This window comes from Myxine glutinosa, chromosome 10, assembly GCF_964187855.1.
Source record: "Myxine glutinosa chromosome 10, kmMyxGlut1.1, whole genome shotgun sequence".
NCBI classification, from domain to species: domain Eukaryota; kingdom Metazoa; phylum Chordata; class Myxini; order Myxiniformes; family Myxinidae; genus Myxine; species Myxine glutinosa.
In genome coordinates, this window is record NC_136270.1 from 61,912,941 (window position 1) to 61,939,439 (window position 26,499).

Genomic DNA, 26,499 nt, shown 5'->3' on the forward strand with positions numbered 1-26,499 from the left:
ACACGTCCCCCCAGAATCGACTTGCACCGGCAGGGTCAATTTGAGGGGGGTCCTGATGACCCGGCCAAAGCGACCCCTGGCGGGTCGTGGGAGGGGGTCCGGTGTGGTGGTGGGCGGTCGAGTGGGAGGCACCGTGGACGGGGGGCGGCCTCGCCGCGGCGGAAGGGCCACCCGTGGTGGGTGGTCGACGTCCACGTGCGCCGGCTTGAGGCGGTCCACCACAATCCGGTCCGACCTGCCGCCGATGTCGATGACGAACGACTTGTCGTCCCGTCGCAGCACCCGGAAGGGCCCGTCGTACGGCGGCCGGAGTGGCCCCCGATGTGCGTCGTGACGCACAAAAACATACTCCGCTGTGTGAAGTGCTGGGGGGACGTAGGACTGGGGGTCACCGTGGTGGGATGTTGGCACGGGGGCAAACCGTCGGGCGGCCTCCTGGAGGTCCGAGCGCTGGTGAGCTGCGGACCAGGGACTGGTAGCGTCGGGCACGAATTCGCCCGGGACGCGTAGCGCCTGGCCATAGACAAGCTCGGCGGTGGATGCCTGGAGGTCCTCCTTGGGGGCCGTGCGGAGGCCCAAAAGGACCCACGGCAGCCGGTCGGCCCAACCGCCGTCTTGAAGGCCGGCCATGAGCGCGGCCTTCATGGAGCGGTGGAATCGCTCGCACAACCCGTTTGCTTGGGGGTGGTAGGCCGTAGTACGGTGGAGCTTGACCCCCAGGTTGCGGGCGACCGCGCCCCACAGCTCGGAGGTGAACTGTGGTCCGCGGTCTGACGAGATGTCCGCCGGTGCGCCGAAGCGGGCGACCCAGGTGGCGATGAAAGCCTGCGCCACGTCGGCGGTGGTGGTGGAGACGAGGGGAACGGCCTCCGGCCACCTGGTGGTCCTGTCCACCATGGTGAGCAGGTGTGTGAACCCCCGTGACGGGGGCAGGGGGCCCACCAGATCCACGTTGACGTGGTCGAAACGTCGTTCGGGCACGGTGAAAGGTGCCAGCGGGGCCTGGGTGTGTCGGTGGACCTTGGCCCGTTGGCAGGCCGTGCAGGTGCTGGTCCAATCGCGGACGTCCCGACGAAGGCCGTGCCAGACGAATCGCGCCGACACCAGCTTCTGGGAAGCTTTCCGGCCCGGGTGGGAAAGGCCGTGGAGGGAGGCGAAGATGCGGCGTTGCCAGGTGACGGGCACGATGGGGCGAGGCTGGCCTTGGGAGACGTCGCAGAGCAGGACAGTGTCCGCGAAGGGGATGTCGGCCAGGCGGAGGCCCGTGTCCACCGCCCGGAGGGCTTGCACCGTGGTGTCGGTGGTTTGGTCCGCCGCCATAAGCGCAAAGTCCACGCCCAGGTGGACCGCGTTCGCGCTGGCCCGGGAAAGACAGTCGGCCACGGCGTTGTTTTTGCCGGCGACGTGCCGGATGTCCGTGGTAAACTCCGACACGGCGGAGAGGTGGCGCTGTTGGCGGGCCGACCACGGCTCCGTGACCTTGGCCATGGCGTAAACCAACGGCTTGTGGTCGACAAACGCCGTGAAAGGTCGGCCCTCCAGGAGGTGGCGGAAATGGCGGACGGCCAGGTGTAGACCGAGGAGCTCCCGGTCAAACGTGCTGTATTTGAGCTCGTTCGGCCGGAGCTGCCGGCTGAAAAAAGCGAGTGGCTGCCAAACCCCGTTCACCCATTGCTCATGTACGGCGCCCACCGCGTAGTCGGAGGCATCCGTGGTGAGGGCGATGGGAGCGTTGAGCACCGGGTGAGCGAGCAGTGTTGCGTCGGCGAGGGCCCGCTTTGAGCTTTGGAAGGCCGCATCCATTGCTGCGGACCAGGCGATGTCGTGCTTGGCCGGCTTGCCCCGGAGGGCTTCGTAGAGGGGCCGCATGAGTTGAGCAGCGCGGGGCACCAAGCGGTGATAAAAATTCACCATTCCCAGGAATTCCTGCAGGGCCTTTATGGTGCGGGGACGCGGGAACGTGGTGATGGCCTCGACCTTGGTTGGCAGCGGCACGGCCCCGTTCTTGGTGATGTGGTGGCCCAAAAAATCAACGGCCGTCGTGCCGAAGTGGCATTTGACCGGGTTGACGATGAGGCCGTGCTCGCTGAGGCGCCCGAACAGTGTTCGGAGGTGGAGGAGGTGCTCGGCCCGGGACGTGCTGGCGACGAGGATGTCGTCCAGGTAAACGAAAAGGAACGGCAGGTCACGCAGCACGCCGTCCATCAAGCGCTGGAACGCCTGAGCCGCGTTCTTGAGACCAAACGGCATCCGCAAGAATTCGAATAAGCCGAACGGCGTGATGACTGCCGTTTTAGGGACGTCGGCCGCCCTGACAGGTACCTGGTGATATCCCCGTATGAGATCAATTTTCGAAAAAATGACCTGTCCCGCCAGACGGGCGGAGAAGTCTTGGATATGCGGGATCGGGTACCTGTCGGGGGTGGTAGCGTCATTGAGACGGCGGTAGTCGCCACACGGGCGCCATCCACCCCCCGGCTTTGGCACGATGTGCAGTGGCGAGGCCCACGCGCTATCGGAGCGCCGCACGATGCCGAGGTGCTCCAACGCGTCGAATTCGGCCTTCACCACGGCGAGCTTGGCTGGGTCGAGGCGGCGGGCCCTGGCGTAGACCGGCGGGCCCGTGGTTGGTATGTGGTGCTCGATCCCATGCCGTACTGCGACGGCCGAAAACGTCGGCCGCGTGAGGGCCGGGAATTCCGTGAGCAGGCGAGCAAACTCGTTCGCCGCCGGGACGGCGCATGCCAGCTCGGTCGGCGCGGAGCTGCTCAATGTGCATACCAGGGAGCTGAAGGTTTCGGCGTTGATTAAACGACGCCGTTGGACGTCTACCAGCAGTCCGTGTGCGCAGAGGAAGTCGGCGCCTAGCAGAGCCATGGGCACGTTTGCGGTTACAAACGTCCAAGCAAAGCGTTGGCCGCCGAAGCAGAGGGTGACGTTGCGCGGGCCGAAGGTGCGGATGGTCGATCCGTTGGCCGCAATCAAGGAGGGGCCGCAAACCGCGGATTGCCTGTCCTGGTCAGAGGCGGGTATGATGCTCAGTTGGGCGCCGGTGTCGCACAGGAAGCGCCGTCCGGACGCTTTATCCGTGATGAACAGTAAGTTGCCCGTGTGGCCGGCGCTCATGGCTGGTAATGAACGCCGGCCCGGCCGTTTCCCGGCCTGCCGAAGGTGCACGGGGGTCGGCATGTCCGGGCCTTCTGTCCGAACCTGGCATGATAGTAACACCACGCTTGGTCAGGTGGAGGCCCCGGTCGTCATGCTGGAGGTGGTCGGCTCGGTGTAGCGGCCGCCAATTGCGTCGGCAGTTTGGTCGTCGACCGTGCCGGGTGCTCGGGCGCCATGGGTGTTGCGTCGGACGGCGGTGGGTCCCATGTCGCCGCTGCGATGCGCTGTCCTGCGGCGGAGATCTTGTCGGCTTCTCTGGCAAGGGCCCGGGGATCTGTGATCGTCGTGCTTGCCAGGGCGAGGCGTACCGGGTTAGGCAGCTGACGGAGGAACAGCTCCCGGAACAGGAATGCCGGAGAGTGCTCGCCGAGCAGTGAAAGCATGTAGTCCATTCGCTCGGAAGGGCGCGTGTCGCCGAGCTCGGGCAGGTCGAGCAGGCGCCGTGCGCGTTCCGCCGATGGGAGGGCGAAAGCGTCGAGGAGAAGCTTCTTAATCGCGCCGTATTTGTCAGCGGCTGGCGGGCTCTCGAGGAGGCTCAGGGCGCGGGCCGCGGTGGCTGAACCGAGCGCTGCTACCACATGGTGGAAGCGGGTGTCGTCGGCCGTGATGCCTCGCAGGGCGAACAGGGAATCCGCCTGTGCGAACCAAACCGCCGCGTGAGCCTCCCAGAAGGTAGGCAGTTTAAGGGCGACTGCCGTGTCCCTGTCGGTAGGTCACCAATGAAGGAGCTGGGGCTCCCACGTCGATCGGAAGAATGGACGCGACAAAAAGCTGGAATTCATCCGAGTTGCTTTAATCAAACCAAACACTCAGGCACTCTGAAAAGCCCGTTTATCGGGCAGCAATATATATACATATTATCCCGGAGCGTTTGCCCAGGAAAGGCGAGAGGGGGCGTGGCCCAGCGTCCTGGCTGCGGCCTGGCAAGTTGAGGGCGAGCCTGCCCGGGCGTCCCGGCCGAGGCCTGGCAAGTTGAGCGCGGGCCTGCCCGGGCGTCCTGGACGAGCCCGGCATGGTGATCGCTCCGCGTCCTTGATAGGTGCAAGGCGATTGTGAAAACCCAGCGGTAGCCGCTACACAGGCATCAATTCGCCAACCAACATGAAAGCCATCCTCAATGACACCTGTCCTGAACGCTCCACCTTCAACCTGGACTTCTCACTTCGGGAACTCAAGAAAGCCATTCGGAAGTCCAAGAACAGTGCACCTGGCCCTGACCATTTAACCTACCCTATGTTCAAGCACATCGATGAAAGGCTGCTGGGAGTGTTCCTTGAACTTTTTAACAATGCTTGGTCTTTCGGAAAGCTTTCCTGCGACTGGAAACACTCCACTGTTATTCCCATTCACAACCCATCCTCATACTGACCGATTGCTCTCATTTCTGTTGTCAGTAAAATAATGAAGAAGATGGCCAATGAACGTGTGGTCTTCTTCCTGGAAAAGAACAACCTGCTGTATAAGTTTCAGAATGGGTTCAGAAAGGGATGCTCCTCCATTAACCACATTTCTTCACTTGTCAATGGCATTAGTAAATTTTTAAACAACCACAAGCCACGATTTGGGGTATTCTTCGATATTTACAAGGACTATGGTACAGCCTGGAAAGAAGGCCTTCTTCAAAAGATATACCAACTATGACTCAATGGCAGAATTTTCTGGCGGATCTAGGACTTTCTGGCCAACATACCTTTCCAAATAAGAGTTAGGTCATTGTTTCAGATGATCATTTCTTGTGATCATCCCTATCTTGTTTCCATACTTTTGGAGTACCAACCCTACATCCCTTCAGATAAAAATAAATGTTATTACTTGTATATTTTCGCCTCTGTCCACTCGACTCTCTCGTCCATGCTCTTGAAGGTATTGTTACGGTTTTTAGAACCTTCACTTTGTAAATTTAGTATTAAAATTCCTGTGTACATTGGCTGTTAATTGAAATGAGTGCACCATAGCTAGTCCATATACATGCACGTAGAAAATCATATACCCTTCTAAATAGTTATTTCTTATTCTATGTTAGTATAAGGCTCTGTTTCCCATTAGTTGACTCTGCATTGCATCGAATCGAATAAGATAGACCCCCTTTTTTTCAAATTCCCCCAAAGCCTCCCTTTCCAACTGCATTTATTGCCAACTGCATTTGCCGCCATTACGGCGTGATCAAGCCTCGGAGAAGGGGGAGGAGCTATATCAAGGGCGTTGCCCGCCCATCATCATCAAAAGGTGGAGCCAGCGAGCCCACACCAGCCAACCAGGGCTGATGAGAGACCATCATGGGCGTGGCGCGCATTGATCTGGAAGCGCGTTATAAAAGCGCCTGCGCAAGCCTTTTCAGAGAGATGCGGCAGATGTGGCAGATGCGTGACCCAGGAGATGCGTAAGAGTTCAGTGGAGGAGTGGAATTTGCACTGAACCAAGTCAGGCTTGCGGTTCTGCCAGGAGAGAGACGACGCAGTCCAGCCCCCCCCCCCCCCCCTGTGACACGCAGCTTTGATACGCAGCTTCGACCCGCTGCTACGCGGGAACCAGATTGCGGTGGCATCGGTGGCCGTCGATGTCCAGCCCGACGTCCCGTGCGGGAGCAAGCTCCAGCTGAACCTTCATCCCCTTCCAGCCTTTCGTTCCTGCCCTCATTCATCCATTTGTGTATGTGAGTTTGTTTTGTGTGTCTTGTCCCTGGGTATAAGTAAGCTTGTATAAGTTAATAATTGCACTGTCTTCTTCTCCTTCTGTCTTTATTTTCGTTTCTTTCCTCCTCCTTGGTTCCTTTGATTGTGTAAACTAGGGCATTGCCCGTACTATATCTATATCTAAAATTATATCCCCCCCCCTCTATTTACATGAAATGGTTTGGTCCAAAGCGAACGGCTTCCGGAGTTTGGTAAAGAAATCGCCATCGCGTGCACAAACGCGCAGGAAAGCGAATGAATCGCAAATTCGTTTTTATTAGTTTTAAAACATAGTTTAACGCCAACATAGTTTGCAAACGTGAAATAAATGAATACGCTCTCAAATGTGCCATCCGAGGCAGAGTGTGTCCGCCACGTTCGGCACACGCGATAGTTCGCTGCTCTCTGATTGGTTGAATCGTTTTTTGGACATAGCTCGGTAAGTAATTGTCCGATTAATATGAAACCTTGAAAAGGCACATCCTCGGGTCCCCAGCAATATACCTGGCAAGTTAAAAGTATATCGGACCCGTGGTTGTCGAGAAACAGCGGTCACAGACAAACACACAGACACACAGACACACAGAGATTACTGGAATTATAGATAGATAGTAATTGGTTAATAAATCCCTGTTATTCCTACCTTGCCTTCTTTCCTTTACATCCGTTTCGTTTTAGTGATTTCCCCATTGAATACCTGTGGCACGATTTGGCCAACGTTCAGAATCGGGTCTAGTAATTGCTAATGGTTCGAGCCGCGGCTGCTAATCCACTCGGCAAATAACATCTTGTCCGCGGTCTCGAACGAGGTTGCTCACCTGCCTCTCTGGAGGGAGCTGGGCAGCTTCAGGACTCACGTCGATCAGTTGCAGACAAGGGGACTAATCCCCCCTTGGTAAGGGGAAAAAGGGCCGACGGTGAGATCCGCAACAGTATTATAAAAGTCATCTCCGAGGGTCTTCACGGTTTGGTTCAATATTAATTACGAATCTGATGGACAGCTGGGTCTCATTTCAGGTAACTAGTATTCCGTAGAGAAGCAGCAGAAGGGTTGTTATTATCCTCTTTGCAGTATGTAGATTACAATGGATCCAGTCTCAGGCCTCAATAATGTCTGAGGTGTATTCAGTTACCAAGTTTCCGCCCTCCCGCCCTGTCTGTGGTAAAAGACCTTTTGTTCATAAAAACCTGTACGTGGTCATTCAAGGTACGGGACTTTACCATTAAGCGCGACTGAATTGGCTTTAAAAAAAATCCTGCAACGGACCAATTGAGAAATGTGCGTTTAACACATATGGGGCCAGTTCAAAAATTACGTAACGATATTTTTGAGGGAGACGTCTACGGGCTTGATTAAACATTACTAACAAATTACCAAAAATCTCCACCACATCAAAACCAATGGAAATCTGATGCAAGAAAGTTGGACAGTGTATAATCAACAGAGGCCAATACAGGCCTAGTTAGGCCCACCAGGAAACAATATGGCAGCCAAATCATTTTGTCTTGGTAGGATGGTGGTTGGTGTCAAGTGACAAATGTGGATGTGGTCTGGCAGCTGTCCAACCAATGGGTGCACATGTCAAAAATCGACCCACAACAACCTACAACCCCAGCAACGTGAAACTCTTGTAGACCTTCAACATGTGGCAGGGGAAAAAAAAAATACATTCAGAAGCGCAATGAGATCGCACATTTTTCACACAATTAGATCGTAAATTTTAATGCATAAAATGAATGAAATTTATTTATTTTTGGGCTTTTTGAGAAGAGGAGGTAAAAGTTTAAAAGAAGAAAAGTTTTAAGAGGAAGGAATTCAGGATGAAGACGGCAGAATCCTCCTACTATTAATATGCGCAATTGGTCACTGGCTTTAACACCAATACAAAATTACGTCATTTGATGCAAGTCAAACCCAAAGGCATCAAGAAGCTACAAATATCGAACAAACAGTTATAAATGGATCACCTCACCACTATTAGAGCATTTAAATTGCATTAGATGTGGCGATAAATGTGAATTGTTGCTCCCAGCTTGCCGGCTCGATGACACAAGACACCATTTGCATTTTTGCCGCCCCCATCCGTACCGCGTTTTGATTCCCGTGCGGGCACCTGGTAGTACATCAAATCACAATCGACAAAACACACAAAACTAGAAGGGCACTCGGTAGAGCGCACACCTCCGCCAGGCTGAACAGTTTACGTTTTCTATCCACCAAGAGGCCGGATCTGGATTCAGACCCGAACCAAAAGCTAATCGGCTTGTTCTTGTTACCTGCCCAACTCTTCCACCAAGTTTTGCCATAATTAGTCCATAACTTTTTGTGATATTCCGCTACATATCGTTTTTGTCCCTATTATTAAAGTGTGAAGAATGATTTAAAATGTTTAAAAATCTGATCTGGATTCGAATCTACACAGAACTCGAATCGATTCGCCCTCGTCACAAGCCAACCTGTCCACCATGTTTCGTCCGAATCCATCCACAACTTTTTGAGACATCTTACAGACCAACAGGGGTGAAAACATAACGTGTCCATCCACCTTCGGGGGCAGAGGTAACAAGGCAAGACAGGACTGATTCGTTGGGGAATGTCAGGTGATCGCAAATTTTTCAAGGAGCAAATAGGAAATGTGTGTTAAGAGGAAGAAAAATTTACTCCATATTTTACACCCATCCATTGTGCATAATTTATCATTTGCATCCATCATCATATTCCAGAGCAGAGAATTGTTACGTTTTGTACATTATCATCATCGTGCCTCATTGGTTTGATGAATAAACTGGACACAAGTTACATAACAACCAAAAATAATGAATGTTCAAGTTTTTACAAATCTTGGAATAATTCCAAAGTCTGGGTCTCCACCAGCACGCTGACGTCACATCACTAGGTATAACCGTATTTGCAAGAGAAACCTCTTCCGTTTGTACCTCGTTTAAACACCATTCCCTCAACCTCTCGCACAGCAGGTCTGCACCAGTGCGTCCAACCTGCGACCAAACGCATCGGGTGAAAAGCGAGCGGCCACCCTTTCCTGGCCGGCCCGACCCATCGTGTGAACCAGGTCGGGATCTCGGAGCAGTCGGAGCAGGGCGTCGGCGAACGCTTTCGGTTCGGGTGGACAAAGGAGACCCGTAACTCCGTGAGCGACGGTCTCGCACGGACCGCCCGAAGACACCGCCACGACGGGCTTGCCCGCGGCCATGGCCTCCAAGGGCACGATGCCCAGGTGCTCGCGGGACGGCGTGTACACCACGGCGGTGGCCGCAGCGAACAAGGCTCGTTTCACCTGCTCGGACGGCGAACGCAGCAGCGTGACCGAACCCGACAGGTGCAGCGAGGACGCCAGGTCGGTCAGCTCGGCGAAAACCTCCGCGTTCTCGGGTAGTCGTGGGTCGAACCCGCCCGCCTGGACCAGGTGCACCTTCGCCCACTCGGCGGGCGACAGCATGTCCCGGAGCTCGGCCACGGCCTCCAGAGCCAGACCCAAGGCCTTCTTACGCTCGTAGCGGTTCACGGACAGGAAGAGCGCGGTGTTCCCGCGCGGGACTTGCGCAGGTAGATCGGCGGGTAGACCCTCGCGCAGGTGGGTCGCGTCCACGCACGGATACACCACCTCGGGGAAAGACCGCGCGAGCGACGGAAAGGTCTCTCGGAGTACGTTGGCGGTGAAGTTACTGTTCACGAGCAGGAGGTCTGCCGCGGCCGTGGTTCGCTCCTCCAACCAGTCGATGGGGCCGCGGTAGAGGCGACGCAACCGGGAGTCGTGCCTGCTGAGCAACAAGTCGGGGAAGTGACAGTAGAAGATGACCCGCGCGGTGTTGCGCAACCGTAGGAGGGGCACGCAAGCGGACACCTGGTCGCAAAAGGCCACGTCGTACACCTCGCCGCTGAGCAAGGCCACGTACAGCGCCAGGTAGGCCATGCGAAGGTACGCGCACAGTGCCACGGCTCGTCCCAGCACACTGCGAGGAAGCCAATCTCCGGCGGTCACCACCCGCAACGATCCGTCTGTGGTCTCCGGGAAAGCGTGCCGCGGGTCGTGATGAGAGGTCCACACCGTCACGTGGTGTCCAGCCGCCTGCACGGCCACCGCTGCATCCACAACAAGGCGCTCTGCTCCACCGATACCCAGATCCGGGTGGACAAACACAACCCGCGCCATCCTGTCTCCCTTTTCGTCTTCCATTTCCTCCTCTTCTTCTTCTTATTTTGGGTTTCATTTCATGACGTTTTCAGAACCGTGAGGCTCTATACACGCCACGCGCCTGAACATCACTGGGGAGCAAAAAAAATTTTTTTTTAAAAAAAGAGGCCTATGGGATATCCATAGAACTATATAGGTCTCCCATACGCTTTCACAAAGTTTAGGACCGCCTTGCACAAGCGAGGGTGCTTCTGGTTTAAATGACCAAAAATGATGAGCGGTTTATTCTTTTTAATGTAACTCTTCTTCTTCTTCTTTATTGTGTTTAATGTCCGTATACGCCACGCACCTAAACACTGACTGAAGGAAGAAACTACTGGCGAATTAATATTTTTAGCCCCGTTTCTTTTATAAAATTTAAAAAAGATTTGCACAGTCGCTGGTGCTTTCGGCCTTGCCACCTCTTTTTTTTTTTTTCTTTTTTTTGTATACTGAATCGAGGCTCGTGAAAGAGCTGACATTTACTTCACAAACAAATCAACCAGACAAACAAAATATATAAAAAGAGGGAGCGGAAGACAAGAGAAGGGGAAGCACACAAACACTTGAGAGCACACAACATTTAAGAGCAGGGAGATGTGTGGGAGGGAGAGGGCTTGGGGGGGGGAGGCGTGGGAAGGGGGGGGGTGGGGGGGGGGGGAGGGAGAAGTATAAAACACAAGGACACCAAGGACTTCCAGGACAGAAGTTGGTATTTCAAAAAATTGGAATTGGGGTGAAATTAGCAGGGGGTAGAAAAGATCAAGGTTTTGGATGGGGGAAGATAAGAGATGGTGGTGAACAGCTGTTTTGAAGACCTGGAGGGTGGAGTGGGATTGAAGAGAGTGAGGGAGTTTGTTCCAGAGGTGAGAGAAAAGAGGAATGAAGGAGTGAAGGTGAGCAGAGAGTCTTGATTTTGGCAGTTTAACCATAAGAGGGTTGCAGGCAGATCTTGTGCGACCTGTAGGAATATTTGCGGGACAGAGCCCAGAGAGAGCTGGGGGGGCAAGGCCAGAGAAGAGTTGGTAGAAGACGGAAAGACCACCAACCTGCCTGCGGTGAGTGAGTGAGAGGCCCTTGGAGTTAGCTTCATCGCGGGAGATTCCAATGATTCTGAATGCTTTGGTTTCAACAGCGTGAAGACGAGCTAGGTGTGAGGCAGGAGCACCAGCCCAGAGGGGAGAGCAGTATTCCATTGAGCTGCGGATGAAAGCCTTGTATGTGGTGAGGAGCTCAGGTGTGCCAAGGAAGGATTTCACACGACGGAGGATGCCCAGTCGGCGACTGGCTTTGGAGGCCAGATTTGAAATGTGGTTTTCCCAGGAAAGATCATGGCAGATAGTGAGACCCAAAAGCTTGAGTGACAGAACTTCTTGGAGAGGATTATTCAGAAGGTGGATGGGAGGGTTGTCCAGTCGGTCTTTTCGGAGAGGCCTCGTAAGAGTGTGAGATTTGTCAGGATTGAAAGACATGTTCCACTTGTTTGCCCAGTCTGTGATTTTGTCCAGGTCTGCAGAGAGTGAGGAGGCTGCAGACTGCCGATCTGAGGGATGAAGAATGGAGCGACAGAGAGTAGAGTCATCAGCAAAGAGATAGAGAGGATTTTCAAGAGAGTCAGGGAGATCATTGATGAAGACCAGAAAAAGCACAGGGCCCAGAACACTGCCTTGGGGAACTCCAGCCTGAACAGGAAGAGGAGATGAGAGAAACCCATTCAGGGCCACACGTTGACTACGACTAGAGAGGAAGTCCGCCAGCCATGCGTGGAGATTTCCATGGATACCAAAGGAGGAGAGTTTGGTGAGCAGAGCAGGGTGCCAGACCGTATCGAAGGCACGTGATATGTCAAGGGAGACAGCTCTAATTTCCTGTTTGGCATTGAGGACCTCCATCCATTGTTGAGAAAGCAGAAGCAGCATGTCCAGAGTAGAGTGACCAGGTCTGAAACCAAATTGATGATCAGAGATCAAGCCATTGGAGAAGAGGAAAGATTTCATATCTGAAGCAATGATGGATTCCATGACTTTGCTGATAATTGGGAGAAGGCTGATTGGTCTGTAGTTGCTGGGATCTGTTTTTGCACCTTTTTGTGCAAAGCGGTGATGTTGGCAGATTTACGAGCAGATGGCAGATGACCTTGAGCAAAAGAGAGGGTGGAGAGAACAGAGAGAGGGAGTGAAAGAGCGGAAGAACAGGATTTTAGGACCCGTGGGCTGATGCCGTCAGGTCCAGTTGCAGAATCAGAGTCGAGGGTTGACATTAAATTATTATCGATGTCTTTAAATTATCGATGACGTCGTTCGAACCGAGAGGCTCTACATCTGCCACGAATAAAAACAACACAATCGTATAAAGGAGGCCTTCAAAATGTTTTGATGGATCCGGGATTTTCTGGCCAGTAGATCTTTTCAAGTGAGAGTGGGGCAAACCCTCTCTTCCTCCTTCCATCTGAAAGGAGTCCCCCAGGGCAGCTGCTTAAGCCCTACACTTTTCAACATTATGATCAATGATATGACCTCTCTCCTAGGGATCCACGGCAAGATGCTGCTGTTTGCGGACGACATAGCATTGTGGGTCCAGAGTAAAAACCTAGCTTTGTGTTAAGGAAACTTCAGGCTGATATCGGCTTGATGGAGCTGTGGGCCCAAAAGTGGGGGTTCCAGTTCTCTGGGCCCAAATCCAAGTCCTTAACCTTTTCCCGCAAGAGGATGGTTCAGGACACATCAATATCAGTTGGTGGAACCATCCCCAGAGCATCTTCTGAAGTGTCGTTCATGGGTGTTGTTTTCGACAAAGGGCTTACATGGAGCTCCGACGTTAAGTAGGTCGCAAACAAATGCGCCAAGGGCCTAAATCTAATTCGATGCCTCACTGGCACTTCCTGAGGAGGCCACCAGGGAAGTCTTTTTCTCCTTTACAAGGCCCTTATCCGCCCTCATCTGGACTATGGTAGCCAGGTTTTTTCAGACATGTCAAAAACCAACTGCAGAAAACTTGAAGCCATTCAGGCTAAAGCCCTGCGTGTCTGTCTGGGCACTTTCATGAGTATGCCCTTTTGGGCATACTCATGATCTCTGCCCTTTTGGTGGAGGCCGGTGAGATGCCGCTATCCCTCCGCTGGGAGGTATCCCGGCTAAAATTCTGGGCTAAATCTATATCCTCTGGGACCAATCACCCAGCCCAAGCTGTTTTTGCAGACTGTTGGGAGTACGAGGCATGGGGCAAAAATCTAAATTCCACTCCCTTCGGGATGGCCTGTAGGCGGGTAGCAGGTGAAATGGGTCTGGACTCCTTGCCCATTGAGTCCGTCAATAAAGTTCCAATCTTGCCCCCCTGGACTCTTACTATGCCTCACATCCACCTGGATCTATGGGTGAGAGTTGATAAGGATAACCCCTCTGCATCCTGCATCCAGGCGATGGAGTTCATCCATTCAGTTTAGAGTCAATCTCTCCACGTTTATGCGGATGGTTCTAAAGTCCCTTCCCTTGGGAGAACTGCGGCGGCAATATGTATCCCTGATGTTAAGGTGACAAAGGCCAAGAGGCTATCTGATCATCTCTCCATCTTCACAGCGGAACTCTTTGCTATAGTATTGGCACTGGAGTGGATAATCGAGTTCAACTCTCTGAGTTCCGTGACCTTTTCTGATTCCCTCTCTGCACTGAAGGCACGAGAGTCTCCACAGGAGGGATGCAGATTTGACCTGGTGCTCGAAGTACTGCACCTGATCAACATTGCTAGTTGGAAAGGATCTGTGGTCAATCTGTGCTGGATCCCCGCTCATGTTGGCATTGGAGGAAACGAGGCCTGTGATCTTGCAGCCAGGTGTGCACTCACATCTGAATGTGTCACCCAAATCCCTTTGGGACCGTCTGAAATTGTGAATGTGGCCAGGGACAAGATCGTTAAAAAATGGCAATCCCAGTGGGACACCACCATGAAGGGTAGATTCTGTTACAGGGTAAATCCAGACGTGATCCCCTCTGTTCGGCTACCTCAGTTGTCCCGCAGAGACCAGGTGGCTCTCTCCAGGCTTAGAATTGGGCACTGTCGACTTAAGTCGAATCTTCACGTGATAGGGTGTTACCCTAAGGCAGGGGCGGGCAACCCCCGGCCCGCGGGCCACATCCGGCCCGCGAAGGCTTAGCGTCCGGCCCGCCACCCTGCTAGGCTTTATTATTGCAATCCGGCCCGCGGACCTCCCAGTAAAACTCATATCATTTGTAAATGTAAGAGTTTATATTTAGCCGGTCTGAATTCAAGAAAGGGACATTTTGTCTTCAGCACCGTCCTCTTCCGGAAGACATGCGCACGGGGAACTGTCTTGCCTAGACACCGCCTGCTTGCTGATAGGCGGTCTTTTCAAATCAGCCGGCATGTGATACGGACGTCCTTCCGATTCAGTCAGCTTGCGACAAACGTTGGTGTCTGGGACAAATAACTTGCAACAAAGAGGTAAGCGACGCAGAGTTCTCTAAACCTATTTCAATTTTCACTTTCTTTCAATTTGCTTTGTTTTGTTTGTTAGAACATGTTATTATCTTTCATTTGCTGCGTTTAAATAATTTTATTCTCCCTTTTTATTTGTAAAAATAAAAATATAACGAACTTTCTGTTTGTAAAAGAAAAAAGAAATTGACGAACTTTTGTTTAAAAGGAAAACGAAATTGACGAACTTTTGTTTAAAAGGAAAACGAACTCTTTAAAAAAAAAAGTATGCAGACTGATTCATTTCCTGTATTTCAGTTTTACGGTGAAACTGTGTCATATTCAGCGTTGGCCACGTGCGCGCAAAATAAATACATTCATCTGTACAATTCGTCTTCCGAGATTTTTTGTGCCCCAGATTGCTTGCTGTTACATCATTTATTCATTGCTGATATACCTAATTTTCTTCCTTTTCAGCTCATCATGTCTGCGACCCAGCGTGTTAAGAAGAGGAAAGTGGACCTCGAGCGTCGGATCTTCAACCCTGAGTGGGAGAAGTACTTCTTCATCGAGCGCTTTGGACAGGCCCAGTGCCTCATATGCTTGAAGACTTTGGCTGTCCTAAAAGAGTACAACGTGCGCCGCCACTGGGAGACAGAGCACCGCTCGTCAAACTTCGCGTTGGTGTCTGCCACCGAAAGGAAGGACGCCATGGTTAGACTATCAGGCAACTTGGAGAAACAAACTTCACTCTTCCGCAAGCAGAATACTGAGGCCGAAAAGGTGACGCGCGCCAGTTATGAAGTCTCCCGCATCCTTGCTCGCCGAATGAAGCCATTCGCGGATGGGGACTTCATCAAGGAATGCCTCCTCGCTGTAGTGGACTCCGTCTGTCCAGAGCAGCGTTCCGCCTTTGAGAACGTGAGCCTTTTGTCCCGCACCGTTCGTCGCCGCATCGAGGATATGTCGGAAAACGTGCACGACTCACTCAAAACACGCAGCTCAAATTTCGTCGCCTTTTCCCTCGCTCTGGATGAGAGCACCGACACAAAGGACACGGCCCAGCTGTCCGTTTTCATCCGTGGCGTCACCGCTGACTTTCAAGTGTGTGAGGAATTCCTCCAGCTTGTCCCGCTGCGCGACACCACCACTGGGAAAGACATCTGCGACGCCGTGCTTCTGTGTGTTGATCAGCACTCCCTGGACCTCTCCCGTCTTGTGTGTGTGACGACCGACGGTGCCCCGGCGATGGTTGGTGAGAAGAAGGGCGCCGCTTCGCTGCTAGTGCGTCACTGTGCAGCCGCCGGATACACTCAGCCCATTAACAAGATGCACTGCATCATCCACCAAGAGTCCCTGTGCGCTAAGTCTGCCAACCTCGTTGGTGTCATGTCTGTCGTGGTGAAGGTCGTCAACTCCATCCTCTCCCGCAGCCTTAACCATCGTCAGTTCCAGGCACTGATGGACGAGGTGAACGTGCACTACAACGACCTGCTCTACTTCTGTGAGGTACGCTGGCTGAGTCGTGGGGCCATGCTGTCTCGGGTGTGCGACCTACAGCAGGAGATTGCCACCTTTCTACGTCAGAAGAACCTTCCCCACGCTGATCAATTCTCTGATCCGCGGTGGCTAGCTCGCCTGGCCCTGCTCACGGACATCACGGCACACCTGAACACCCTCAACATAAAGCTGCAAGGCAAAGACATTCTCGTGACAGACATGTACGCGCACATCACTGCCTTCGAGGTTAAACTGCGCTTGTGGGAGGCTCAATTGGCTTCTGGTCAGTTTGTGCATTTTCCTCGCCTTGCTGCATGTGCCCCTGACGATGTGGACCTGGGCACTTGCGTTAGTGTCGTCAACTCTCTACGTGAGGAATTTGCTTCCCGTTTTGCAGGAGTCAGGGTGCTGGCTGCGGACTTCAAGCTTTTCACTGCTCCCTTTGACTTCCCCGTGGAAGACGCCCCTGCCTCCTTACAGATGGAGTTGGTGGAGCTGCAGTGCAACGATGAAATGAAGGCGAAGTTCCGCACCTCTTCTCCATTGTCCTTCTTCCGCGACACCGTTCTCCCTTCTAACAATTTTCAAAAATACATTGCCCATGTCCAACGCATTGTGGCCATGTTCGGCAGCACCTACTGCTGTGAACAGCTCTTCTCGAAAATGAAGTACACGAAGTCTCACCTTCGCTCCCAACTCTCGGACCGCCACCTCAATGACATTCTTCTGTTGTCTACCTCAACCATCGAGCCAGACATGGAAATACTTCTTCATGGCAAACAGCACCAGCAGTCTCATTGATTTGTAGAGTGTTCAATGCAATTTTTGTACAATCTATTCATGTAAACAAAATATAGTAATTCTGAGATTTCGTTTTTCACTCCGGCCCGCGATCTCCTTCCAAAAGTCTCATCTGGCCCTCACTCTGAAAAGGTTGCCCGCCCCTGCCCTAAGGGGACTTGCAACGCCTGTAGGGAACCCGAAGATTTATCTCACTTATTTCTGGTATGCCGCCTTTTTGATGGACCTATAGGTTGCTCCTATTTAAAATCGTTAGAGAGGAGGTGGTCGGTGGGTCTGACCCGACCGTCATTTTTGGTCATTTAAACTAAAAGCATCCCCGTTTGTGCAAGGCGGTCCTAAACTTTTTGAAAGCATGTGGGAGACCTATATAGTCCCATCGATGTCCCATAGGCCTCCTTTTCAATACTTTTTGTTATTATTATATTATTATTATTTATTTATTATTTTATTTTTTTATTTTTTTTGCAACACAGTGTTGTTCAGGCGCGTGGCGTGTATAGAGCCTCACGGCCCTGAAAACGCCATAAAACCCAAAAGGAGAAGAAGAAGGCCTTCGAGACTCCAAAACCTTGCACGGCTTCATCTCATCTTCATTCTCGGTGTCGAACATCCTGGAACTTTGTCGCCCCATAATGCGATGTCCGCTTAGCAACGAACTCGAAGGGACAAACAAAGGGGGAAGACGTGTCTTGAGTGCACGTGCTGTATGCATGAGCTGCACCTGTTACGTTCACAGGTTACATGTATATTTTCTTCTTTCGATATTTCTGTAATTGCAGCCTTAGTCAAAAGTTGCTGTATCTTCAATTACACGAACAACAAAGCAAAACAGTCAGAACTTTCGTTTTATTTGATACCAAGTGTTACGTGCTCCTCCCCAAACCCCGGTCACGTTGTACCTCCGAACCCCGAGAGGAGTCACGGCAGAAAGAAGTGTTATTCTGTGGGTCAAAGATCAATGGTGAAACCACACCAATTGTTACCAACAAACAAGTATTGTATTGAGGTCACACAAGAATAACAGTACAATAACAATATTAATCAATTGTACAACCAATATATCATTCCTATGATGGTACCATCAGTTTCGTACAATATAACTCACTGTGCTCCAAGTGAGCGAAAATAACATTCCCAATGTCTCTGTCCCAGCTTCAAACCAAAGTCGATCCACGCTCCAGTGATCGTCAGAACGATGTTGTATCGAGACCAGAATCCCGCTCGGTTGACAGTCACACTGCGAAAGATGGGCAAAGGTGTCCTCAAGAGGCGACCGGGAAATCACAGCTTCGGGCATGGATGTTCAACGGCTCCCAATCGGCGAACCGCAATTTCCCACTCAAAATCCACGTTACACACACACACCAGGTTAACGGCTGGATGCGTTGAAATGGTTGGAGCGAGGTGAAAAACCTGGAGCGATGCAAAATCAGGCGCGAGGCAAAATGGCCAACGGTCCGTTCTCGAGACGTAACGGCACTCCAATGATTCTCTTCGGAATCAACCACAAAACCTGTCACGCAGGTTTATCTGTCACAGCGATAACAACTCTGTCGCAGGAAACCCTTTCCCAGGAAACCCCAAAGTTCGCTAGTGACCCTCGCTTGCCAGCGCCTGCTCAAGACCTCCAAACAGCTCGGCTCCTTCTCCGACCTCACTTGCTCCGCCTCTTTTTCCTCCTCTTCTTCCTTGTCCGGTTCCCGATCCGGTTTCCAGTTTCTTTTAAAACACTAACTTTTTTTACCTTTTGAAAAGTTATCTCTATTTCACCTAAACGATAATAATAGTACATGCAACCAAAAATGTTACAGTGGATGAGAACCACGACAACGGAAGTGACGAATCCGTAACACAAGTCAAAGCTACTGAGCAGGAGAGAAGAATTCTGTGGCTCAAAGCACGAAAATCGCGGCAGGAAAGATACTGGAGGACACCTGTGGGAGCCCAAGTCGGATTATACCTATGTTTATTCAGCACATTTCATATCGGGTTAGTGATGTCATAGTTTATTTTAGTTTACCGTACTCATGTAAAATAGAAACGAAAGAAAATCTAAAAAGTTAAACTGTCACTATTCCCACTAATTTCAAGATTGGGATTGCAATTACCTCCGCCACCAAAGGTGGATGGAGGTTATGTTTTCACCCCTGTCTGTCTGTCTGTCCTTTTGTGAACAAAATATCTCAAAACGTTGTGGACGGATTTGGGCGAAATTTGGCAGAGATATAGCGTATGTGACAAGGACGGAATGATTAGATTTTGGTGAAGATCCGGATTCGGCTACTATAATTTTAAAAGTGATTCTTCACCATTGGGAGATCGGGCCAAAAACGATACATAGCAGGATCTCTCAAAATGTTGTGGACGGATTTGGACGAAACTTGGCGGACCGGTTGGGTGTCTGACAAGGACAAATAGATTCGATTTTGGTGAAGATCTGAATATGGATTCGGATATGAGAGTTATTTAATTTTTTAAGTGATCTTCACCATTGGGAGATTGGGACAAAAACGATACATAGCAGGATATCTCAAAAAGTTATGGATTTGGATGAAACTTGTTGGATAGATTGGGTGTGTAACAAGGAAGAATCGATTCAATTTTGGTGAAGGTCCGGATCCGGCTCGTATAATTTTTTGAGTGATTCTTCACCATTGAGTGATATGGCCAACCAGGTGGAGGTATGTTCTCTACTGAGTGCCGTTCTATTGTTGCAATTGTTCCACCAACATGACGAGACATTTAACATGATCACCAACCTTAGACAGCACAAAACATCAGGACGAGGCGTCGGTCTCCCAATTCAAATGTAACACCAGTGTGGACGTTTTAGCGACCAGCGCAAGGGTCTATGATTATCTTAAGGAGGTTGACCGGGTAGCCCATGCACCAGATCTGGATTATAGTGACGTGTCAAGCTCTCACCTGGAAATAAAAGCCATCAGTAAGAAGGTCCAAATAGTTCAACGTCTAATCAAACGAATTTGTACAACAGATCAATAATTAACACAGCTTTCTGGATTTCATCAGCGGTGAATAAGGGCCAACTAATGAATAAAACAATGGTTGAAATCAACAGGACATGGCTCGAGATATTCTAGTGGTAACTGGTAAGTAAAGAGAAGCTGACTTTTCGGGCGTTAACCCTTCATCAAAACAAGAGAGGGAGGGACGAAGGGTTAACGCCCGAAACGTCAGCTTACCTTTGCTTCCCACAGCGGTCACCATACATCGATCAGCATCCTGTTGATTTCATCGATTGTTCTACCTGTCCGCCAATGCAAATTGACACTGGGCCTTTATTTTATTTAACAATCAAGCCTTTAACAGTTACAGTGATGCATTTACAACAGAAGCAGCAAAAGCTTAAAAATTCCAAGTGAAATCAAGAAAACATGTTTCTCTTCTTTATTGTACTCAAACGTGTCAAATCAAATCAGTTTAGTTAATAATCCAAATAGGCAAAATAATACTCAGAACTGAACAAAAACGTCACAACTACAAAGTGAGCAAACAACTTCTATATTCTCAGCAACATTGTGGAATAAACTATTCAGATGGTTCATCAGGAGAGTCGACAGGCATTTCAACAGAAGCATTTGTTGGGGACTCTTGCTCAAGCCGAGGCTGCTGCTCCGGCTCCGGCTCGGGTTCAGGCTCCGGCCTGCGCTCCACACTCAAGACACGGTTCAGTGGCGTTTTCTGGACAAGGTAATCCGATGTGGCATCGAGAGACCTGCGGACGCTAGCCACGCGAGCACGGCTGCTTTTCACCACGTGCTCTATACCAGCAGCAGATTTCCTGTAAACTCGGCGTCCAGCCTTGCTGGATACTGCAGCTAGGCGCTTGTAATAAGCAATGGTCACAGAGCTCGGTGCAGACTTCTCCACAGCCATTTCACCTTCTGCAAGGATACAAACTGCAGGTATTATGAACTAATGCAATCAAAAAAAAAAAATCTAAGTATAAAATGCATTCAAAACTTTGGCTTGCCTGGTTCATTCGCGGAAGCCGGCAAAAACCTCTCGACGTACTGCTCCGTCCGAGATAGGAGCATGTCAGCACCGGACAGCACCACACGTCCAAGCCGCGTACCCAGGAGAACATCAGTACCACCGACCACAGCCTGTTTGGAACGCTCTACACCCCCTTCAACACGGGACTTGGTATGGTCCAGCATGCTGTTCACCTGCATTTGGGCACTATGGAACGTGTCCGATAGGTGTTCCTTTGTACCTGTAACGACCTAAAACAAATCAATCGATCAATCTTTTAACAGCGGCATATTTACCCATCACATTAAAACGTGGGTTATTACCTGTGCCACCGAAGGTGGACAGAGGCAATGCTTCCACAGCCCTGCTTGTGTGTTTGTTTGTCTATGAGCAGGATATTTCAAAAAGTTATCCATGGATTCAGAGGAAACATGGTGGACAGATTGGGTGTGTGAAGAGGAATAATTAATTTGATTGTTGTGAAGATCCAGATCTGGATGCGGATACTGTAGTTTTTTAAAAAGCAATTCTTCACCATTGAGAGATGAGGCCAAAAACGTATATAGCATGACATTTCAAAACGTTGAGCACGGGTTACGACAAAACTTGGTGGATGAGTTATGTCGGTGACAAGAACAAGTCGATTAGATTTTGGTTCAATCCAGCCTATCAGTGGGACACACAACGTAAAGTGTTCAGCATAGCGGAGGTATGCACTCTACTGAGTGCCATTCTAGTTTTATCAGCTTCAAACTATACCTGTTGACGAGCATCTTCTAATGCATAGGGCTACCGAAGCAGTTTCTAGGCTATTGGGCACATTCCTGGACAGGTCGCCACTCCGACACAGGATACTCGAATGGCTCATTCATCCCAGTAAGCTGGCACTCAATTTTCCAACCTCCGAAGGATGACAGGCTGAGTAAACCCACCTGGTGTTAATTCAACAGCATGACCCTGAGATCTCAAGCCAGCCACCTTAACTGTTAAGCCAACACCAGGATACTTGTTGGAAACCCCAAACTTTGAATGTCAAAAACAAAACAATCGATTCATACACCTTGTTTATACAATATCCAACATTCATCCGCAGTTTTATTATCTCCGCCACTGAAGGTGGATGGATGTTGTTTTCACTCCTGTGTGTCTGTCTGTTTGTGAACAGGATATGTCACAAAGTTATGGACAGACTCGGACGAAATTTGGTGGAGAGCTTGGGTATGTGACAAGGACGATATGATTAGATTTTGGTGAAGATCTGAATCAGAAATTTTTCAAGTGATTCTTCACCATTGAGTGATTGGGCTAAAACCGACATATAACATGATATCTCAAAAAGTTACGGAAGGATTTGGACGGAACTTGGTGGGCAGGTTGGGTGTGTGACAAGGACAAATAAATTCGATCTTGGTGAAGATCCGAATACTGATACGAGCATTAAAAAACAAAAAAAAAATTGAAATGATTTTTCACCATTGAGTGAAAGGACCAAAAACGATATAAGCCACCTTTAGAGGCCATTTTCCCCCGCAGAGCAGGGGTTGGCCTTTTCGGGCACCGTGATCCCCTTTTTGAAGCAATGTTTTATGGCCGGATGCCCTTCCTGTCGCCAACCCTGTTAGTCGCCTCTTGCGACACGCAGAGAATTACCAGTGAACCGGTACTCAATTTGCCGGCCTCGGAAGGACGACAGGCTGAGTAGGGCCAAAAACGATACATAGCATGATATTTCAAACAATTTTGGATGACCTATGACAAAACTTGGTGGATGAGTTGGGTAAGGGACAATAACAAGCCGATTAGATTTAGGTTAAGGTCTGGATCTAGATCTGCCCTATCAGCGGGATACAAAACGTAAACTGTTGAGCTTCATGGATGTGTGGATGTATGTTCTCTACCGAGTCTTTGTGGCAGACAAGTACCAGGGAGTCAGATAATTGGGTCAATTTCCATGAATCTTAAACCAGTACCAATTAAATGCAGTAGCTTAAACACCTTGGTGGATGTTTGATGAAGGATGGGCACTTTATGTTCCAAGACATCCAGACCTCGGCACGCCAGCTTGTCAACAAACTTTACTGCAGATAAAACAATTACACGTCACAACGATTACATTTAATTACACTGAATTGATGCAACACGTCAGTGTGAAATTGGAAAGACCATATATGGTTAAGGACGATAATTAAACACCTAGAAGGTATTAGTCAGAGGGAGGGGTGGGTGATGTGGAGCTGCACGACCTTTACCATACTTTAACATCTAATCATGAACTGCTCATGTTAAAACAACCCCCTCGTTTTCCCACAGCCTCAATTACCTTCATGATAACATATCACGGACTTTGGTTGCAGTGTGGCAAAGTAATTACGAAATAGGTTAGATATCTCTTGGAAATGTCATCAAATGAGTCATGGCATATCGTCAAGCAAAACGGACCTGTCGATAATTATACGTACTTTGTGGCTGCAAAAGCTTGGTAAATGGGCGGCTTCCAGTAGCAGCAATCGCGGTCACTCCCGAAATGCTCTGCTCGGCCACATTACACAGTGAACGCAGGATGGGTCTCGCCTCCTTGCCATTTAGGTAGACCGCGACCAACTCACCATAAGCAGAACTCAGCAAAGGCAGCCCGACCAACCTTTGCACTACACTCTGAGGATGGGGTATGGGGGGTAAAGGAGCACAACATTACTCCATCACAATAAGTACATCATCTGGGCAAATGCTCAAGAAACACCGACCTCATGGATCCGCCAAACCTTCCAAACACTGAAAAAAAGGGGCCTTGGTGCAGGATCAGGGTGAAACACGGGCACATTGGACCAAATGACCTTCTGCCACTTCCCACACGAAAGCAGCAAATTTTAACGTTCAAAAATGGCTGCTTAGAAGGTTTAATCCACAATAGGATGCTACAGGTATAGACACGATGGAAACCGTTACAAGCAAAATCAAACCAACTACCTTGTCGTCTGCGCAGTCCACGATCCCGAGAGCCATTGCGTCCAACAAGAAGTTTCACAATTCGATGATGAACCAGCGACTGGAATCTGAAGCATCGAGATGAGGATCGAAGAGGTGAAAACAAAGCAATGCCGTCATCATTGGGATATGGCAAGACACACCGGGCGAAATGTGACGCAGCGAGCGTCTACCTACCGGTACCACCTGTAGTCCTGTATACCTTTGGATTTACTCGCACACCCGATTACACAACCCAACACATATACATGGGAAATCAAGCTCGCGGGCTATCGGTATATATACGTCCACGCTCCACATGGGACACGTGACGGCGATGACGTCACACGCCGTCTCCCTTTGACCTAATTATTTCTTCTCGAAAATTCATTCCCCTCCCCCCACGCCAATTTCGTCTTGTGTTGGGAATGTAGCTCATTCATTCTTCATTCATTCCGCATATACAATCTGCCGATTTGATCACCAATGCGATAAGTATAAGTTAAATAATCCCGATTGCAATCGCGCCTTTATGAAACGTAGCTTTTTTATTCGTGCTTTATATAGATATCGGTGACAGCACGGCTCGGCCGTTCGTGCTCGGTCACGTGACGCACGCACGGCTCGGCCGGTCACGTGACGCACGGCACGGCCGTTCGTGCTCACGTGACCCGTATTTGGATTCGAATGAGCGAATTACAAAACGCTCGCGGACAGACCTGTTCGAAATGGATTGAAAAACTGAAGGATATTTTCAATAGCACGAGTCCAGTGCCTCAGAACGCAGTAGTTGGTAGTCGTGCGGGTGCTTGCTGGTGACGGCGTACGAACGATGTCCGTGTTGTTAATTTAATACAATATTAATATAATAAAAGTGCGTGCTCTCACCGATCCGTGCCTGGGCCGCGTGTTTCCGGGCGCTGGGCCTAGCGGACGCTCCTGGGGCTCGGCCTACTCCTCCTGCCCGGGTCCCTCGCCGGTCCACGGTGTTCTGCTTGCAGGATGAGTCGGGTTTACAAGGCCGGTGATCTCATCTTCGCCAAAATGAAAGGGTATCCGCACTGGCCCGCTCGGGTGGGTAAACCTCCGGCCTCGCCTACATTTGTAACCGTGCTCTGTGCGCTAGGCCTCGGGCGTCGGCGCCAAATTTCCTACAGAGGCATCGGGCAGTCATTGATGTTCAATTATCCACCGCTGTGTCCGTTCTGATAGACCATGTGGAGGCAGGGTGTTGGGTAAACACGTCGGTTATAGACTAGTACTAGTACTGGTACTGGTAGTGGTACTGGTACTGGTAGTCGTCGGCTTAGACATCATATCAATCCGGGGTTCTGGGTTAAAGGTTCTTGATATATGTTTGTATTTCTGACCCGACAGTCGGATCGACGTCCCTTCCAAAGGACCACGTGCTCGTTGGTGATGACGTAGCAGACCACGTACACTCACGTGCTCGTTGGTGATGACGTTCCAGACACCAGGTGTCTTCTCCTGATTTGACTCGTAGATTGTAAACTTTAAGTAAAGATGCCATCGTGCCTTTGGTAAAGAGCATGCCGTTGTGTTTCGGTGCCCTGGCCAAATTCTAGCCCTACCTGTTGGATGCATCCCGGCCACCTTGGAGCACTAGCCCCCAGGCCCATGGGGTGCCAAAGGACTGGTAACCTTCTGGGGTCTGACGTGATACGGTTTGATCCCCATCCTTCAACGTCATCCTGCAATGACGTCACATACGCAGCATCTTGCTCGCTGTGGACATTGTACAGCTTAGTTCCATTTTCACACGAAATACAAATTGTGTTGTCTGCTTGATGGCAGTAAGGTTTAATGAAATAATTAATTACTTTGATTAATATGGATGTATGAGTTGTGCCCCACCTCCATTGCATTGCTTTGGCACAAACAACAACAACATGCATTTTAAGGCCATTTTCCCTGCTGGAGCGGGGGTTAGCCTTGCGGTCCCCATGACGATCTTCTCCATCTTGCCCTATTTTCTGCATCTCTCCTTGTTAACCCCCTTCCCCGCATTTCTTCTTCCACCATCTTTAGCCAAGTCTTTCTCGGTCTTCCCCGTCCTCTACTTCCTTCTACATTCATTTCCATCACTCTTCTCAACCAGTCACTTTCATCCTTCCTCAACACATGACCAAACCATCTCAACCTGTTTCTCTTCACGGCATCCATCACAGGCTCTATTCCCATCATCTTTCGCAATTCATCATTTGTCTTCCCCTCTCTCAACGATACTCCACACATCCACCGAACCATTCGCATTTCCACCCTTTCCAGCCTTCGTTGCTGCTCTACGATCATTACCCATGTCTTGCTCCCATAAATCATAACACTTCTCACACATGCAGCATACACCTTTCCCTTCAGCTTCAACGACACTCCCCTCCTCATCAGCACGCCACTCGGTTCCCGAAACTTCTTCCATGCACTTCATCCCGTGCATTGCTCTGAGAGATCTATGAATAACCAAGGTTGTAATTTGTGTTCAAGTACACAGACGTGTGTGTGTGTGTGTGTGTGTGTGTGTGTGTGTGTGTGTGTGTGTGTGTGTGTGTGTGTGTGTGTGTGTGTGTGTGTGTGTGTGTGTGTGTGTGTGTGTGTGTGTGTGTGTGTGTGTGTGTGTGTGTGTGTGTGTGTGTGTGTGTGTGTGTGTGTGTGTGTGTGTGTGAGAGACAGTTTGAACATTCAAAATACAGTTGGATCCAGAGGTAGGTGATATGGTCATGCTGGTTGGTAGATATGGTTTATTTAAGGTAGGA

At 50.3% G+C, this 26,499-nt stretch overlaps 3 protein-coding genes across 7 annotated transcripts in view; 1 reads left to right on the top strand and 2 right to left on the bottom strand.

Annotated features, from left to right (window-relative positions):
• Positions 1-7,523: 7,523 nt before the first annotated feature.
• Positions 7,524-10,050, bottom strand: ALG2 (ALG2 alpha-1,3/1,6-mannosyltransferase). The gene has a single exon (XM_068126882.2). The coding sequence runs from the start codon at positions 10,034-10,036 to the stop codon at positions 8,798-8,800; it is 1,239 nt and encodes a 412-aa protein (XP_067982983.2). The 5' UTR covers positions 10,037-10,050; the 3' UTR covers positions 7,524-8,797.
• A 10,112-nt stretch (positions 10,051-20,162) lies between these two features.
• LOC137434163 (perilipin-2) lies at positions 20,163-24,786 on the bottom strand. Of its 4 annotated transcripts, none has more exons than XM_078785717.1 (6): positions 24,617-24,786; positions 23,732-23,817; positions 23,224-23,419; positions 22,760-22,842; positions 20,763-21,015; positions 20,163-20,673 (listed from the first exon to the last, which is right to left on the bottom strand). In XM_078785717.1, the coding sequence occupies exons 2-6, from the start codon at positions 23,765-23,767 to the stop codon at positions 20,318-20,320; spliced, it is 924 nt and encodes a 307-aa protein (XP_078641843.1). In that variant the 5' UTR covers positions 23,768-23,817; positions 24,617-24,786; the 3' UTR covers positions 20,163-20,317. The 4 variants fall into 4 exon arrangements, with proteins under 4 accessions (XP_078641843.1, XP_067982988.2, XP_067982989.2 ...); XM_068126887.2 differs by having other exon boundaries at positions 20,163-20,688; positions 24,617-24,755; XM_068126888.2 differs by lacking the exon at positions 24,617-24,786 and adding an exon at positions 23,927-24,182.
• LOC137434162 (PC4 and SFRS1-interacting protein) overlaps positions 24,673-26,499 on the top strand; it is a 78,412-nt gene continuing 76,585 nt past the window's right edge. For both annotated transcript variants that reach the window (XM_068126884.2, XM_068126885.2), the window contains exon 1: positions 24,673-24,802. In XM_068126884.2, coding sequence (XP_067982985.2) covers positions 24,731-24,802 — 72 coding nt within the window. In that variant the 5' untranslated portion in view covers positions 24,673-24,730. The remainder of the gene's footprint in view (positions 24,803-26,499) is intronic.